We start from the raw sequence: 16386 nt of genomic DNA, 5'->3' as shown, positions 1-16386 counted from the left end.
TTAGAACAAATTTATTGTTTACAGCAAAACAGAAAAATCTTTTATAGAACTGTCTTCATTTGTGAATTTATTTTGCCTTGAATTGTTTTTTTAGAGCATAGCAGATCATGTGACTTTCGACTATGGAGATACCATATGTGTAGAGGGTCAGATGCCAAATGGAATTCGTTTAATACTTTCTGGACTAGTGAAGGTAATTTCCACTAAATATTTGACATCAAATATGGAGCTGTCTGTCTCTATCAGTATATCAATTATTTCAGTGCTTTTATTTATTCAATTTTATATACTGTTCTTCCAGGGGAACTCAGAATGGTTTACACAAATTTATTCTGGTACTCAAGCATTTTTCCTTGTTTGTCCCAGCAAGCTCACAATCTATTTGATGTACCTGGAGAATGGGGGGATTAAGTGACTTGCCCAGAATCACAAGGAGCAGCATGGGTTTGAACCCACAACCTCAGGGTGCTGAGGCTGTAGCTTTAACCATTGCACTACATTCTGGTTACATTGCTTGATAATTTATTATAGAATGTAGATAATTAATAAAACAAAGCTTATAGATTCTCTAATGAAACAAAAGGTCTACCTCACACGGGAAAATATTTCTAGTTGACCCCATTCCCTCTGAAGAATAAAATAATAGCCATAGAACATTTTGTGGACAATACAACATTATCTGATCCTTTCCATAATGGTCTCTGCAACAAAAGTAAGCAAAGTCCAATGTCCAGTAAAGTCTGTGAATCTTGTAGGATGGCAGCACAAACTTGTGGGAGACAAAATGTCAAAGAATGAAGACAATGGCAGCAGTTGTCTCCACAAGCAATGTGTACAGGCCATACATGAACTATGGAAGCAGTCTTTGTAATTTGGTTGAATTGGAGCTCACCAATGTTAGCAGATCCAATCAGACTCTATAATGTGGAAATCAAATATACAACATTTTTAGTGTGGAGAGACAGAATGCAGAAATCCCATACCTGGCTGATGTTTAAATTACATTATTACTGTTCCATCCTATATCTGTTTAAGAAAACCTTGAAATGTTTTCAGCAAATAAAAATACTGTCCTTGATTCTTCCTATTCAGTGGCCAGGTGTCTGCTCTTTTCCCAGTAGAATGTCCTCTTTTAGAGGTAATACAATAATATAGCAAATAATTTTCTACTAGTGGTGAGAATTGTGAAGTCTGCTCATGCTCTGACAGCTTTAAAAAATTGCCTGTTGAAATAAACTATAAATTATAAACTACTGCAGGAGGATCAAGTGATGCAGTGAGGGGTGCGGTCGCAAACTTTGCAGTTCCCGGGCTTCTGCTGACTCCCTGCTTGATTTGACTGGTTTTAATACATCTTCAGTGCGCTACGCGGCTTCCCACTGGTGCATCTTTGCATGAATCAATTTGTGTCCAAGTTGCACCAGCAGAAAGGCAGCGAAAAACAAATACAAGACGCGACCGACCAATGATAAAATGGTGGATTTGGGCCTGCCGCATGTGGCGGAGTTCACAGAGGGCCAGGTGTGACAGCTCACCGCAGCAGTTACTTAGCAACAGCAGCAGATGAATCCAGAGACCAATGGGATAGCACACATCTACCAGCAGGTGGAGATAGAGAAACTGATTAACAGGTGGTCCTATTGGCTGGCACTCCTCCTGTATCTCCAGTATGCTCTATCTCCCAGCAGGCGATGGTCGCTATTCGAATAGCTCCTGGATTCTGGCTGTGACTGGAACTTTATTTTCTCCTTTTGAGGTTTCTCTTCAGTGAGCTGGCAATGCTATTTCTCCTGTTGAGATTTTCTCTTCAGTGAGAAAGGGGTATCCGGCTGAACGGTGCCGGCTTTAGGGGTTACACCTGGGCCCCCCAGGTCACTGCCTTACCCTCACTCTCCCTCCATTACTAGAGGGTCTGACTGGGTCTCGATTTTTTCTTCTTTCCCCTCTCTGTTAAAAAAAAAAAAAAAAAAGGAGACCACAGTTGTTACATTCTGCTCTGTTAGTGCTGCACATCCAGCTCTAACTGGCTTCAACCGGCCCTAACAACAAGCTTGTGAGTATGTATGTGTTTTTTACTGTTGTTTGAACTTCAGGTTCTGTTTGGGAGTCTTAGTACTGTGGGTTCGGTCAACATACGTTTAAGGAATGGATATTTTATTGAGGCTAAGTTTTATGACTAGAAATCCATTGAGGGAGCCGGGACTTTCCCGCCCTTTGCATGCACGCGCTTGGTTTCCTTGTTGGTTACAGCGCGGCAGTAGCGGTGCAATTTCATGCTCACACTTATTCTCCTTGTTGAGTTTCAGTGCAGCAGTAGTAATACTGTTTATTCCGAGGCTCTCTTTCGTCGGTGTTTGTCACGGCCATGTGCAGCTGATTGTACAGGTGCTGGTTTATAGCAGCGCGCATGAGATGGGGCATGTTTTTTCTGGCGCTGTGGGAAGCACCGAACCATTCTTCTGATTATTCCCCGAGTTTGATTTTCTTTGTATGCAGGCCGCGGCAGAGTAAATTTTGCGGGGCTTGAATCCGACTATGTTTCTAGGAGCGTTGATGCAGCGGCCACGTGTCAGCGAGAATCAAGCGTGCGCTTGGGTCTCTGGCGATGGCGGGAGAGCTGCAGCGTTCCGGTAGTTTATTTACAGCTGACTTTGGTCAGGGTATGCTGCGGCTTCTCTCCTTTCCAGTTCAGACAAGTTGTACGTGTTTCACCAGCTTTGGGACAAGCTTGGGCAGATTTATATGTCTATGTCTGTGTTCCTGCTGTATTCCCTTGAAGGAAACTGCTAGTTTAATCGGACTCTGGGGTTAGCACTCAAGGGGATTACCAGAGAGACTCTTAACCTGTGCTAGGTCACCCAGTCTCGGTTTGTCTCCGGACTGGGTCGACATACGGCAACTCAATGCACAGTGAGATCAGCAGTAAGATAGTGCCCTGTATTTCACACGGGTATCTCATTGTCTCTCTTGGGGTCCCTGCAGATTGAGCCTTTGTCTGTTGGTAACTGTCCTTCTTATTTGGGCCTCTGTGCTGCGCTGCATGTGTCTGGTAGTGGCATAGGATTCCTAAACAGAGTACAGTATATTCGTACATCTCTTAGAAAGCCCTGTCCAGAGTACAGTCTTAACGTACTTCTTTGCAATTTACCGAAGGCTTCATTTCATCCTTGTCTTTTGAGACTCCTTGCTGTGCCGTTGCTGTGCCGTTAAACACGGGGTTTCTTGTGGCCATGACTTCAGCTCAGCGTTTTTCTGAGTTGCAGGCCTTGTTTGGCGGGGATTCCTACTTCTGATTTACAAAATCTGGGGTGTCAATTCAGACGATACCACAATTTCTTTCTAAGGAGATGTCATCCTTTCTTTTATATATTCTTATAATCACAGCTATGATTTAAATAGAAATTTTTCTTTTTAATTATAACTATAAATCTTTATATAAATTAATTGTGAAGTGCTCAGACCAAAAACCCATATAATAGTGATGTCACTACAATGAGATTTTCAAGGGGACCATCATTGCCTTCACAAGTCCCCAGCCCTCCCTATCTTTGGATCTCTTGTATTGCCTATCTGATTGGTATATTCAACCTATTACGTTGTTCTGTTTCGGGGAGCTATAAATAAAATATCTCTCTAATTGGTAGTTATCCTTTCTTTTATGACATTCTCACTTTTCCTTCCTTCTTCCTGTGAGGAGAAATGGGGAGACGTGCTTTTATTCACTGCATTTTTACTAAGTGCGTAGCGTTCTCCACGAGCTAGGTTTCTAACGACTTTTGGTGGTTTAGATCACCTTTTTGTATTCTTCACGGGACGCCTCAAATGTATGGCTGCATCCAAAGCCTTCATCGCTCGATGGGTCCAAGAAGACATTATTTCCGCTTGCTTGATGGCAGGGAAGCGGTTGGCGAAAGAACTTCATGACTATTCCACCAGAGCGATGGCTACTTCTTGGACTCGGTCCAGAGGTTTTGTCCTTGGAGGAGTACTTGGTCTTCTGAGAGTACTTTATCTCAGCATTACCGGTTGGATGTGGGGGCGCATGCGGTGGATGCATTTAGTGCTTTGGTTGTTGTGGAGGCAGCGTTTGCTTCCCACCCAGATAGAGGATTGCTTTGCTACATCCCATTGTTCTCTGGATTCATCTGCTGTTGGTGCTAAGGAAGGAAAAATTATGTTCTTACCTGTTAATTTTCTTTCCTTTAGATGCAGCAGATGAATCCTGAGCCCCACCCTTTCTGGATATTATCTGTCGTTATTTTCTTTTCCAACTTTTGAAGTTTGTTGTTATTGATGGTTGTATTCTGTATTATTGCCTTTTGAGATTTGTTATGGGAAAGAAGTTTTTTACATGCTATGCCTATTGATGGCTACGGATGCTTGGGCAAGGTGCTATACTGGAGTTACAGGAGGAGTGCCAGCCAATAGGACCACCTGTTAATCAGTTTCTCTATCTCCGCCCATTGGTCTCTGGATTCATCTGCTGCATCTAAAGGAAAGAAAATTAACAGGTAAGAACATAATTTTTCCTTCTGCTTTAACACTGCAGATGGAGAAATTGCCCACACAACTTACCTACATGGAGACTCTGCTGGGGGAAACAGTGGCTCGCACAATGGAACAAGAGTGTCTGTGGCGGAGGATTCTGCCCAAGCCATGACCAATCAACTTATCAGTTTAGAAAAATGTCTGGCTGATAGCGAGGAGAAGGTGGAGGACCTAGAAAATTGGTCCCATAGGGATAACCTTCATTTCATCAGGGTGCCTGAGACTCTTTCTGACAGGCAGCTAGGTACCACTTTTAAGGACTGGCTGGTTGCATGCATCACATGGGACGATTGGCAGCAGAACTTCAGCGACCTAGAGTGGTAGTGGCAAAAATACACAATTATCTCCATAAGGTGGAAATTCTGAGGCAATACCGACTTCAGAGGGATTCTCTTAAGTATGATGATGTGCCGATTAGGATTTTTCAGGACTATTCTGTTCCTGTATCCAGCCATCCTTAAGATTTACTCTAATAATAATAATTTTATTTCTTATATACCAAAAATTTTAGATCTTATATACCGTTTATATTCAATTGGGTGGTTCACAGCAAGGGAACTGAGGCATATCAGTGAAGATGCAAAATACAGTAGGAATCAGTAGAATTCAATATTATACTATACAATAAAATACAACATGATACAATGTAGAGTGATACAAAGCAAAGTCATTGCATAAATTTACCAAACAGATAGGTTTTCAGTGAGTTTCTAAACTCATAGTACGATTGGGAGTGGGCAATCGGAGAACACATCCAAGAGTTCATTCTCCTCGCTTGAAAGGCTAGAGTTTTGTCTTAAAAAACTTTTAAAACGGCAGGCTTTTGGAGTAGGGTACATGAACATGCCCGAGTTTCTTGTGTTCTTGCTTGATGTGAATATATTTAATTGGGAAGATAAGTATGATGGTAGTAATCCAAAGAGTGCTTTATAGCAAAAGCAGCTGAATTTTAAAATGACTCTAGCTTCTAATGGAGTGTGGAAGACCTTTGATACAGTGGCGGCTGCGCAGGACTTTGTGGCCTACCTGTCCTGAATGAGTGGCTATGGTCAGGTTTCTCTTGGCTGCTTTGATATTGTGGTGGCCATGCAGGCCTCTGTGACCCACCAGTCTTGCTGGAGTGGCCATGGTCAGGCCTCTTTTGGCTGGATTCTTTCTTTGGGCAGCATCGGTGTGTATACAGAGGGTGCTGTAATGCTGGACTTTGAGACATCAGTTTGATTTTGGTTTATCTTTTCTATATACTGTACTGTATTTCTGGGGGAGTGTGTGGGGGCCTTGCATCTTAGTGACCTCCCAGGGATCCATGTGTATGTGGGCCCTTTTTGTGGGTATGGTTGTTGGGGGGGGGTATTTGAATTGGGTTGGGGATAGGGGAGGGATTGGGGTGGTTGGCGGTGGTTATGGGTTTGAGGATGGGCTTCCGGAGTCCTTGTTGGGAGCTGGAATGGTTTCTATAACAATTTTAGTTTTGCTTTGTTTGTATGTCTGGAAGGTGTGCCTGTAGTGCTCTGGGAGAGGCTGGGCTCCTGGGGTCTGTACTTGATTTGCCTTCAATGAGTTTGCTCCTCTGTCTTTGTGCTGAGTACATCTTTTAGGCTGGTCTCCTGGAATGTGTGTGGGGGGGGGGGGGGAATCACATCACCTATAAAGTGGCAGAAAATCCTTGCATCCATACAACGTTCCAAAGCAGATATTGCCTGTCTCTAGGAGACCAGGTTACCACCTCAAGTTGAAGAGATCATGGGTGGGAGATGTCTTTTTCTCATCTCCTACGGGTCGTCATGGTGAGGTGGCTGTTCTACTCCGTAAGTCTTCTCCCATTGGTGTGCAAGTGTTGGATAAAGATGCAGCTGGCCGATATTTGCTATTGCGCCTGCAGGTGGGGGACTTATATTACCTATTGCTCATAGTGTATGGACCTAACTCTTCTGAACTAGCCTTTTTTCAAGGTCTGATTGCACTTCGATCAAAGTTTCCCAGTGACCCCTTGCTAATGGTGAGGGATGTTAATTTAGTAATGGACCCTGAGTTGGATAAATCTTCTTGCTCGACCACCACTTTAGGCCCTAGAGATCTTCTGCTTTCTAACTTTTGCTCCACGCTTGATTTGATAGACCCTTGGTGGCTTCTCCATCTGGAGATGGGGACTATACCCATTTGTCCCGGGCTCATGGTCTTGTCTTGATTATGTTTTGTTGTCCTCTTTGCTATTCTCTCAGGTCACTGTGGCTCATGTGGGTACTGTTCACATTTCTGATCATGCGCCCGTTTGGGTTTATATTCAATTGGATGCCACTTATGTTCATGCGGGGCATTGGAGGTTTCCTGCCTATCTTAGCCAGGACTCTGAGTTCAAAAAAATGTTAGAGCAGTGGGAGGACTTTGTTCACTACAATGCACAGCACCAGGAGGACCCACTTTTGTTCTGGGAGACAGCTAAGTCAGACCTCAGGGGCCACATTCTAGCTTACACCTGTACTAGACTTCGGAGACTTAATAAAGTGATCATTACCTTGGAAAGGGCCTTGAAGGTAGCTAAGAGGGTGCATGTAGCCTGGCCATCGGAGGTCACTAGGGAACAGTATTTGTTGGCGCAAGCAGCCCTTAATTCTCTACTTCATTCTTGTACTCAATGGTGGTCCTCCTATCATAAATATAATTTTCAGTGCTATGGCAATAAGCCAGGTAAATTGTTGGCCAAATTAGTTGAAAAACATATGGGAAAGCAGCCTATTCTGGCCTTGCGTGCTCCTGGAGGCAGGGTGGTCTCTCACACTGAGGACATTGCTCATGTATTAAGGGTCCACTTTGCTTCCTAATATGATGACACCTCTCCCTCCCCAGTTGAGCTAGTGAGTGATTATTTAGCTTCTTTGGGGATGCCTCACTTGCAGGAGGCTGATATTGGCCACCTCAATAGGCCTTTACAGGCGATTGAGCTACAGAAGGCGATCAAGACCAGTAAGTTTGGCACTGCTCCAGGCCCCAATGGGTTTTCTGGGGAATTATGTCGTATCTTGGAGACTCAGCTCTGTGGTCCCTTACTTGCTTATTATAACATTGCTGTACAGAAGGGTTCTTTTCTGCACTTTTCCAATGAAGCCTCAATAGCTTCATTGGAACACTAAAAAAAGCCAGGAAGAACTTCTTCAGTGATAAGATTTCCAGATCCAACAACCAGAACAGTGCGTTGTTTAACATTTGGCGCTCCTTAACTACAAAAAAGGATCCCACCTTGCTCCCCTCGTCTTATCAGCTGATGCTCTAGCAAAATTCTTCAATGAAAAGGTTACCACCCTAAGATGCTCCTTCCTGCCTACAGTCTCCTACAACTCCCTGGTTTCCACTGACTTTCTACCCTACCTGTCTCCAACCCCATTCCAGCTGACAGATCCTGGACTGTCTTTGAGCTTGTTTCCGAATCACAAGTCTTCAAACTCTGCCTCAAACTAAAAACTTGCAAGTGCACCTTGGATCCTTTCCCCTCCTACCTATTTGAGAAAATCCCTGCACAGGCCATCGCTTCCCTTACCAAACTTATAAACTCTGCCCTAACATCGGGCCTTTTCTCCTCTGAAATGGGACACATTGCTCTGACCCCTCTACTGAAAAAGACCGACCTTGATCCCTCCATACCATCCAATTACCGTCCAATAGCAAATATCCCTATCCTAACCAAGATGTTAGAATCTATCATATCCACCCAACTCTCATCCAATTTAGAAAGATTCTCTATTCTCCTACCCCACCAATTCGGCTTCAGACCCAACTTCAGCACCGAATCCCTATTGGCCTCACTAATCTCTAAGGCTCAACAACTCCATTCTCGCAACAAATTCACAGTTCTTCTACAATTCGACCTCTCCGCAGCTTTCGACGTCGTCCATCATGATATTCTAATTTTCCAACTCTCTGAAATAGGCATAAGCTCCACAGTCCTAGATTGGTTCTCGAAATTCCTATGCTCCCGCTCTTACACTGTTAACATAAACGGTACCTCATCCTCCCCCTGGAAGCCGATATGTGGAGTCCCGCAAGGCTCACCCCTCTCTCCTATTCTTTTCAACATCTACATGTCCTCTCTGAAACTCCTCCATCTATCCCCCCTAGAAACTCTCTACACCTATGTCGACGACATCCTTATCCTCCTCGAGACCAACTCGAACCTCGCTGAGAACATATCCGCATGTATAATGAACCTCCAATCCTGGGCCCACTCTGTACAAATGAAACTGAATGAGTCCAAAACAAAATTACTTTGGCTCGGCCCAATATTAGACCATTTACCCACCTCCATCCCATTGCCTTCCGGCCCCACTCTTCAGCTCGAGTTTTCAAGCAAATTCCTGGGCATCATCATAGATTCTTCTCTTTCCTTCAATGACCACCTCATCTCCTTGGTAAAAAATGCTTTTTTAGCCTTCATATGCTGAGATCCTGCTTTCATCAAAATCACTTTGCCATCCTTACACAATCCACCATCCTCTCCAGATTGGATTATTGCAACTCCATCTATTTAAGCCTAACTAAGAAAAACCTCCATAGACTTCAGCAGATTCAGAATGCCGCGGCTAAGCTTATTTTCGCAAAAAGCAAATTCGACCATGTCTCACCACTCCTGTCCAAGCTTCACTGGCTTCCAGTACCCTCCAGGGTCTTCTTTAAATGTGCCTGCTTAGCCTTCAAGATCCTACACGGCATCCTTCCTCCCGTTATTCCACTCTTTTGAAATTCCTCAAACCCTAATTCCACCAGATCCTCCCAAAAATTAAAACTATCATTCCCTTCTACAAAAGGTATATCCCGTGCAGGAAAACTAGGAACATCCCTCCCCTTTAGAACCACAGAACTCTGGAACAATCTTACATCCCCGCTCAGAAATTCAAGCTCCCTCCAACTTTTCCGCAAACACCTAAAAACTTGGCTCTTTTCAAAAATGTAAAACCTCCCCCTCTCTGGTACCCTGGCCCCTCTATACCCTCTTAGTTCCTATCCTATAATCCTTCATTGGAGTTCCTTTCTATCCTAACTCTGTAAACCGTGCCGAGCTCTAAGCTTGCGGAGATGGCGCGGTGTACAAACCTAAAGTTTAGTTTAGTTTAGCTCTTCTTCTCAAGCCGGGTAAAGCAGCTGATCTCCCCAGCTCTTATCGGCCAATTTCGCTGATCAATGTTGATCTTAAGCTTTTATCTCGTAGACTTCTTCCCTACATCCCCACTCTGATCCATGGGGGGCTTTGTCCTGGGGCAGCAGTTGGTATTGAACGTTTGTAAGATCTTGCTTGCCCTAACTCATGCACAACATGCAGAGGTTCCAACATTATTTGTGAGCTTGGCCAAGGCATTTGATAATGTCTCGTGGTCATATCTTTATCCCAGGACAAGCAGGCAGGTATTCTCACATATGGGTGACGTCATCGACGGAGCCCGGATGCGGACGCCTCACAAGCATGTCGTGCCTGCCTTGTCAAACATTTCAGCCTCGAGCTTTCAAGAGTCGTTGTATTTTGGTGGACAAGCTCTTCGCGATGGAGTCTTCTACTGATCCCTCGACTTCGAAGGCGACCTCGGTCTCGACTCCTACCAAGGTTCCTCTGCTCCTCTTGCTTCCACCTCAAGCCTCATCAGACCTTCATCATTTGCAGCGGCTCTTTCTTCGACGACATCTGCTGTATCTTCCCCTGTTTCCTCAGGTCAGATAGCTCAGCAGTTGGTTCCAGCGGTAGTGATTAAAGTGCCTAAGCCTTCCAAGACGAAGCACAATCACACTACCTCGAAGGAACCTTCAGCCAAAGCAGGTGGTCCGGTTTCAGACGCGGATCCATCCTTGCCGGCTTCTTCCCAGACCATGTTGAAGAAGCAATTCATTCAGTTCCTTACTAATATGGGACCGAAGCTTCTTCCTCTTATCCAGCCTGGGCATTCAGCAGACTCCCGTAAGGTCGAGCCGCTTCCCCTGTCTCAGGCTGATCTTTCACACTCTTTGCAGGGAGCAGAGTCTCTGTGAGTGTCTAATCTGGCATCCAAGCACGTAAAGCAAGGAGTAGAATCTTTGCAAGTGCTTCGGCAGGAATCCTCACACTCTATACAAGGAGCAGAGTCTTTGAGAGTGCATCGAGGTTGCTCCTCCAAGCCTCTGGAGTTTCGATCTACAGCCTCCAGTCCTAACCATTCTTTGATGGCATCGACTGCTTCTGTCTCCGAGGCGAAGTCTCCTCGATCCTCGAGATCTGCTTCTAGGCACAGTTCTCATCGCCGATCGAGGCCTTCATCGAGGCATTCTTCCAGGCATGCTTCTTCTAAAGAACAACCTTCTTCGACTAAGCCTCAATATCTTCCTCCTTTGACACCGACTCCTCGATCGAGGTCTCCGATGCTGAACGTTGAGAATCCAGCGGTTTCGATGGCTTCGTCCAAGTCTCCATACTCTTCTGATAACCTTTTTTCATGCCGAAGCATCATCCTCGATCCATGCTGCCTCGACGTCCTCGAGTCCTTCTCGAGGAAAAGCATTGGCTGATCAACTATCTTTCTCATCTTTCCTTCGTCAGATGGCTGTGGACTTGGATCTTCAATTAGATACTGGCTCTAAATACTCTAAGGACTATCTCGAAGTCATGCAACTTCCTCAACCTCCGGCAGAGTCACTCAAGCTTCCTCTTCATAAGTTTTTCAATCAGAGTTTTGGTCGATTCCTGGAAACACCTTATACCATACCAGCTGTTCCAGGAAAGTTGGACTCTAGGTATAAAACTGTACATCGCAAGGGCTTTGACAACTCACAGTTATCTCATCAATCCCTGCTTGTCGAGTCGTCCTTGAAGAGGTCTCACCCTTCCAAGGTTTATGCCACCGTTCCTCCTGGCAGGGAAGGCAAAACTATGGACAAGTTTGGACGTCTCATCTACCAGAATGCTATGATGTCCTCTAAAGTCCTCAATTATAATTTTCATTTTATTACTTATTTTGAGTTCCTCATTTCTCTACTTCCAAAGTTTCTGAATTATTTGGATACTGAAATGCATTTTGAATTTCAAGAAGTCATTGCTTCTTTATCTCAACTCCGCCTGCATCTTCTCCAGTCATCTTATGATGCCTTCGAGTTGTCTGCTCAAGCAGCTGCTTGCTCTGTGCTATGTGTCGTCTTGCCTGGCTCTGTACCATTGACATGGACACTAATCTTCAAGACCGCCTAGCTAATATTCTTTGTGAGGGCAATGACCTCTTTGATGAATCTATCGAGGCAACCACCAAGAAATTGTCTGACCATGAAAAATCTTTTGCTTCTGTTGTCAGACCTAAGCCAAAGCCAGCTCTTGCCAAACCTACATGCCCTGCTCTTATCTATCAACGGCGTTTTGCTCCAAAGAAGGCTCCTTATACTCGCCCTCCTCTTAAGAAACAGCAGCCTCAGAAGCAGCAAATACCTCAGCCTTCTGTTACACCTAAGGCTGGTCAGCTTTATTGACTGTTTAAAACAGAGCATAACCTCCACCGTTCTGACTCTGTCTTCTCTTCCCCCTATAGGAAGTCGTCTCCATCATTTTTACCACCGATGGATGATTATTACATCTGACCTCTGGATGTTCACCATCATCAGGGAATGATACTCTCTTCATTTCACTCAGGTACCACCAGAGCTTCCTCCAAGAGAGTATCCTTCCAATCCTTCCCAGACCGCCCTTCTTCTTCAGGAAGCTCAAACTCTGCTTCGTCTCCATGCCATCGAACCAGTCCCTTTGGAGCAGCAGAACAGGGGGTTTTACTCCCGTTACTTCCTTGTTCCGAAGAAGACGGGCGATTTGTGCCCATTCTGGATCTCGGGGCTCTCAACAAATTTCTAGTCAAAGAAAAGTTTTGAATGTTGTCCCTAGCATCCCTTTATCCCCTTCTCGAGCAGAACAACTGGTTATGCTCTCTGGATATCAAGGAGGCCTACACTCATATTCCCATTCATCCGGCCTCCCATCAGTACCTCAGATTTCGGGTGGGGAATCTGCATTATCAATACAGATACTACCATACGGCCTGGCCTCGTCTCCCAGAGTGTTCACCAAGTGCCTAGTAGTGGTAGCAGCAGCTCTAAGGAATCATGGTGTTCAGGTATTTCCCTACCTCGACGACAGGCTCATCAAAGATTCCACATCTCAAGGGGTTCTTGTAGCGACCCAACAGACTATCTGATTCCTACAAAGTTTGGGATTCGAGATCAATTTTCCCAAATCTCAACTTCAGCCTTCACAGAATCTCCAGTTCATTGGAGCTGTTCTAGACACTATGCAACTCAGAGCATTCCTTCCACAACAATGACTGGAAGCTCTTCTTCAACTCTGTCATACAGTGTCTTCCCGCTCTTCCATCTCAGCGAGACACATGATGGTACTTCTGGGTCACATGCCCTCCACTGTACACATGACTCCTTTTGCCAGACTTCACCTCAGAATTCCTCAGTGGACCTTGGCAACTCAATGGACGGAGGTTTGCGACCCTCTTCTCGACACATCTCAGTCACTCCTTCATTGAAGCAGTCTCTCCATTGGTGGATGCTTTCTTCCAATCTTTCCAGAGGCTTACTTTTTCAACTGCCCCCTCATCAGAAGGTCCTCACGACAGACTCTTCGACCTACGCTTGGGGTGCTCATCTTGATGGTCTCTGTACTCAAGGCCACTGGACCAGTAAGGATCGTCAGTGTCATATCAATCTGTTGGAACTCAGAGCGATCCTCAATGCTCTCAACGCTTTTCAGCATCTTCTTCACGACCAAGTAGTCCTCATTCGGACGGACAACCAAGTTAAGAACATAAGAAGCGCCATCTCCGGATCAGACCTTCGGTCCATCAAGTCCGGCGATCCGCACACGCGGAGGCCCTGCTAGGTATACACCTGGCTTATTTTATAGCCAACCATATCTTTATATGCCTCTCTCAAGGAGATATGCATCTAGTTTGCTTTTGAAGCCTAGGACTGTCGATTCCGCAATAATCTCCCCTGGGAGAGTATTCCAGATGTCAACCACTCTCTGTGTGAAGCAGAACTTCCTGATATTAGTCCTGAACTTGCCCCCCCTTAGCTTCATTTCATGTCCTTTTGTCCGTGTCAAATTTGACAATGTAAATAATCTTCTCTGCTCTATTTTGTTGATTCCTTTCAGTATTTTGAAGGTCTCGATCATATCCCCACGCAGTCTCCTTTTCTCAAGGGAGAACAATCCCAGTGTTTTAAGTCGATTCTCATATTCCAGTTTCTCCATACCCTTCACTAGTTTAGTTGCTCGTCTCTGCACCCTCTCCAGCAGTTTTATATCCTTCTTTAGGTAGGGAGACCAATGTTGGACGCAGTATTCCAAGTGGGGTCTGACCATTGCCCTATAAAGTGGCATTATAACTTTCTCCGATCTACTCGAGATTCCTTTCTTTATCATGCCCAACATTCTATTTGCCTTATTTGCCGCTGCCGCGCATTGTGCCGACGGCTTCAGGGTCCTATCTATCAGTACACCCAGATCCCTTTCTTGTTCACTTTTTCCCAGAGTTGCACCTGTCATTTTGTACTCGTATTCCTTATTTTTACTGCCTAAATGCATTACCTTGCATTTCTCCACGTTGAACTTCATCTGCCATTTCTCCGCCCATTTTTCTAACCGACACAAATCGCTCTGGAGTTCCTCACTGTCCTCCTGCGATCTGATTGCCCTGCAGAGTTTTGTAATGTAATTTATTTCTTATATACCGCTACATCCGTTAGGTTCTAAGCGGTTTACAGAAAATATACTTTAAGATTAGAAATAAGAAAGGTACTTGAAAAATTCCCTTACTGTCCCGAAGGCTCACAATCTAACTAAAGTACCTGGAGGGTAATAGAGAAGTGAAAAGTAGAGTTAGAGGAAAAATAAAAATAAAATAAACATTTTAACAAGACAGCATTGATCTAAATACTTTGGAAGGTAGAAGAGAGGAGAGAAAGGAATAGAAGCAGAAGGGGGAGCCGTTGAACAGTAGAATTCTGGAGAAATTTAAATGATAGAAATAGAACAAAACAAAGACAAAAGGTAAAACAATAGATAAGATTAAAGATAAATCATAAGCTGGAAAGAAAAATAAAATAAAACTTTGTCTTCAATCCACGGTTTCAGCGTCAGTGATGAAGTGGAGCAAGTAAGTTTAGGAGGAGCGATTGACGTTTCCAGAAAGGGCTTCTTCAGGGAAGAGACTTGGCAGACAGTCCCAGGATGCCTATGTCTCTTCCCCTGCGATGTTCTCCCATCCATGCATTCCCTCCCAGACACACTGCCCGTGCCCCAGCCGCTCCAAGGAGGCTGCCCCAGATGAGGCCCACGGTGAATGCAGGATTCTCTCCTCTGCGGGAAAGCCGCCCGGAGCCGACAGTCGATCTTCTTAGCGGATTGCATGGGGGGAAGAGTTCACACTCTTGGTAGGATCGGGTCTGTGTGCTCTCGGTGGTTGTGGCTGGTCTCGTTGCTGCTTAGGTGTAAAAGCAGTTGATCTCCACTGCTGCTGATATTTAAAAGCAGGCAGATTGATCTCTCCAATGGACTGCAGGGGGAGGAGTTCACACTCCTGGCAGGATCGGGTCTGTGGGCTCTTGGTGGTTGCGGTAGGTCTCGCTGCTGCTTGTATGTAAAAGCAGTTGTATTTAAAGATATTTGTGTCATCTGCAAACTTGATGATCTCACTGGATGTTCCGTTTTCCAGGTCATTGATATAAATATTAAAAAGGATCGGCCCAAGTACCGAGCCCTGGGGTACACCACTAGTCACTTTCTCCCAGTCGGAGTTGCCATGTATTATGTCAACAAACAGGAAGGGACGGGATCTGCCTCCCTTTGTCAAGCAGCTCTGAAGGTTTGGGAATGGGCAATCTGCCACAACACCTTCCTCAAAGCTGTCTACATTCAAGGGGCGAAGAATTGCTTAGCGGACAACTTGAGTCGTCTTCTGCAACCTCACGAATGGACTCTCCATTTCTTGCCTCTTCATCACATTTTTTCACATTGGGGAACGCCTCAGATAGGCCTCTTTGCAGCTCCCCACAACTACAAATTGCCTCAGTTCTGCTCCAGGATATACTCTCCTCATCGCCTCGCGGCAGATGCTTTTCTTCTGGAATGGACGAATCTCTTCCTATATGCATTCCCTTCATTTCCTCTTATTCTCAAGACTCTGGTCAAGTTGAAGAACGATAATGCCACCATGATTCTAAATGCTCCTCGGTGGCTGAGACAACCTCGGTACTCCCTTCTACTTCAACTCAGCAGCAGGGGGCCATACCTTCTACCAGTTTTTCCTTCTCTGCTTACATAGAGTCAAGGGTCTCTGCTTCATCCCAACCTGCAGTCTCTACACCTGACAGCTTGGTACCTCTCAACATAATTCCTCTTTAGTTTTCTCAATCTTTAAGAGATGTTTTAGAAGCTTCTAGGAATCCTACCACTAGACAATGCTATCACCAAAAGTGGACTAGATTTTCTACCTGGTGTTTTTCTCATCATAAGGAGCCCCAGCATTCTTCCTTATCTTCTGTTTTGGATTACCTTTTGCACTTATCCAATTCTGACCTCAAGTCTACATCAATCTGAGTCTATCTCAGTGCAATTGCAGCTTTCCATCAGCCTATTGAAGGGAAACCACTCTCTGCTCATTCGGTGGTTTCCAAATTCATGAAAGGACTTTTCATTGTCAAACCTCCTCTCAAACCGCCTCCTGTGGTTTGGGACCTTAATATTGTTCTTGCTCAACTGATGAAGTCTCCATTTGAACCAATTGACAAGGCTCATCTGAAGTATCTCATATGGAAGGTGGTGTTCCTCATAGCTCT

General features: G+C 44.9%; 1 protein-coding gene across 12 annotated transcripts in view; it reads left to right on the top strand.

Annotated features, from left to right (window-relative positions):
• The window catches only part of LOC117350768 (sodium/hydrogen exchanger 10-like), a 753575-nt gene that overhangs the window by 576063 nt on the left and 161126 nt on the right, over positions 1-16386 (top strand). For all 12 annotated transcript variants that reach the window (XM_033925346.1, XM_033925349.1, XM_033925353.1 and 9 more), the window contains one exon: positions 95-193. In XM_033925346.1, coding sequence (XP_033781237.1) covers positions 95-193 — 99 coding nt within the window. The remainder of the gene's footprint in view (positions 1-94; positions 194-16386) is intronic.

Source organism: Geotrypetes seraphini, chromosome 16, assembly GCF_902459505.1.
Source record: "Geotrypetes seraphini chromosome 16, aGeoSer1.1, whole genome shotgun sequence".
Lineage (NCBI taxonomy): Eukaryota > Metazoa > Chordata > Amphibia > Gymnophiona > Dermophiidae > Geotrypetes > Geotrypetes seraphini.
This window is presented reverse-complemented; position numbering and strand designations above follow the sequence as displayed.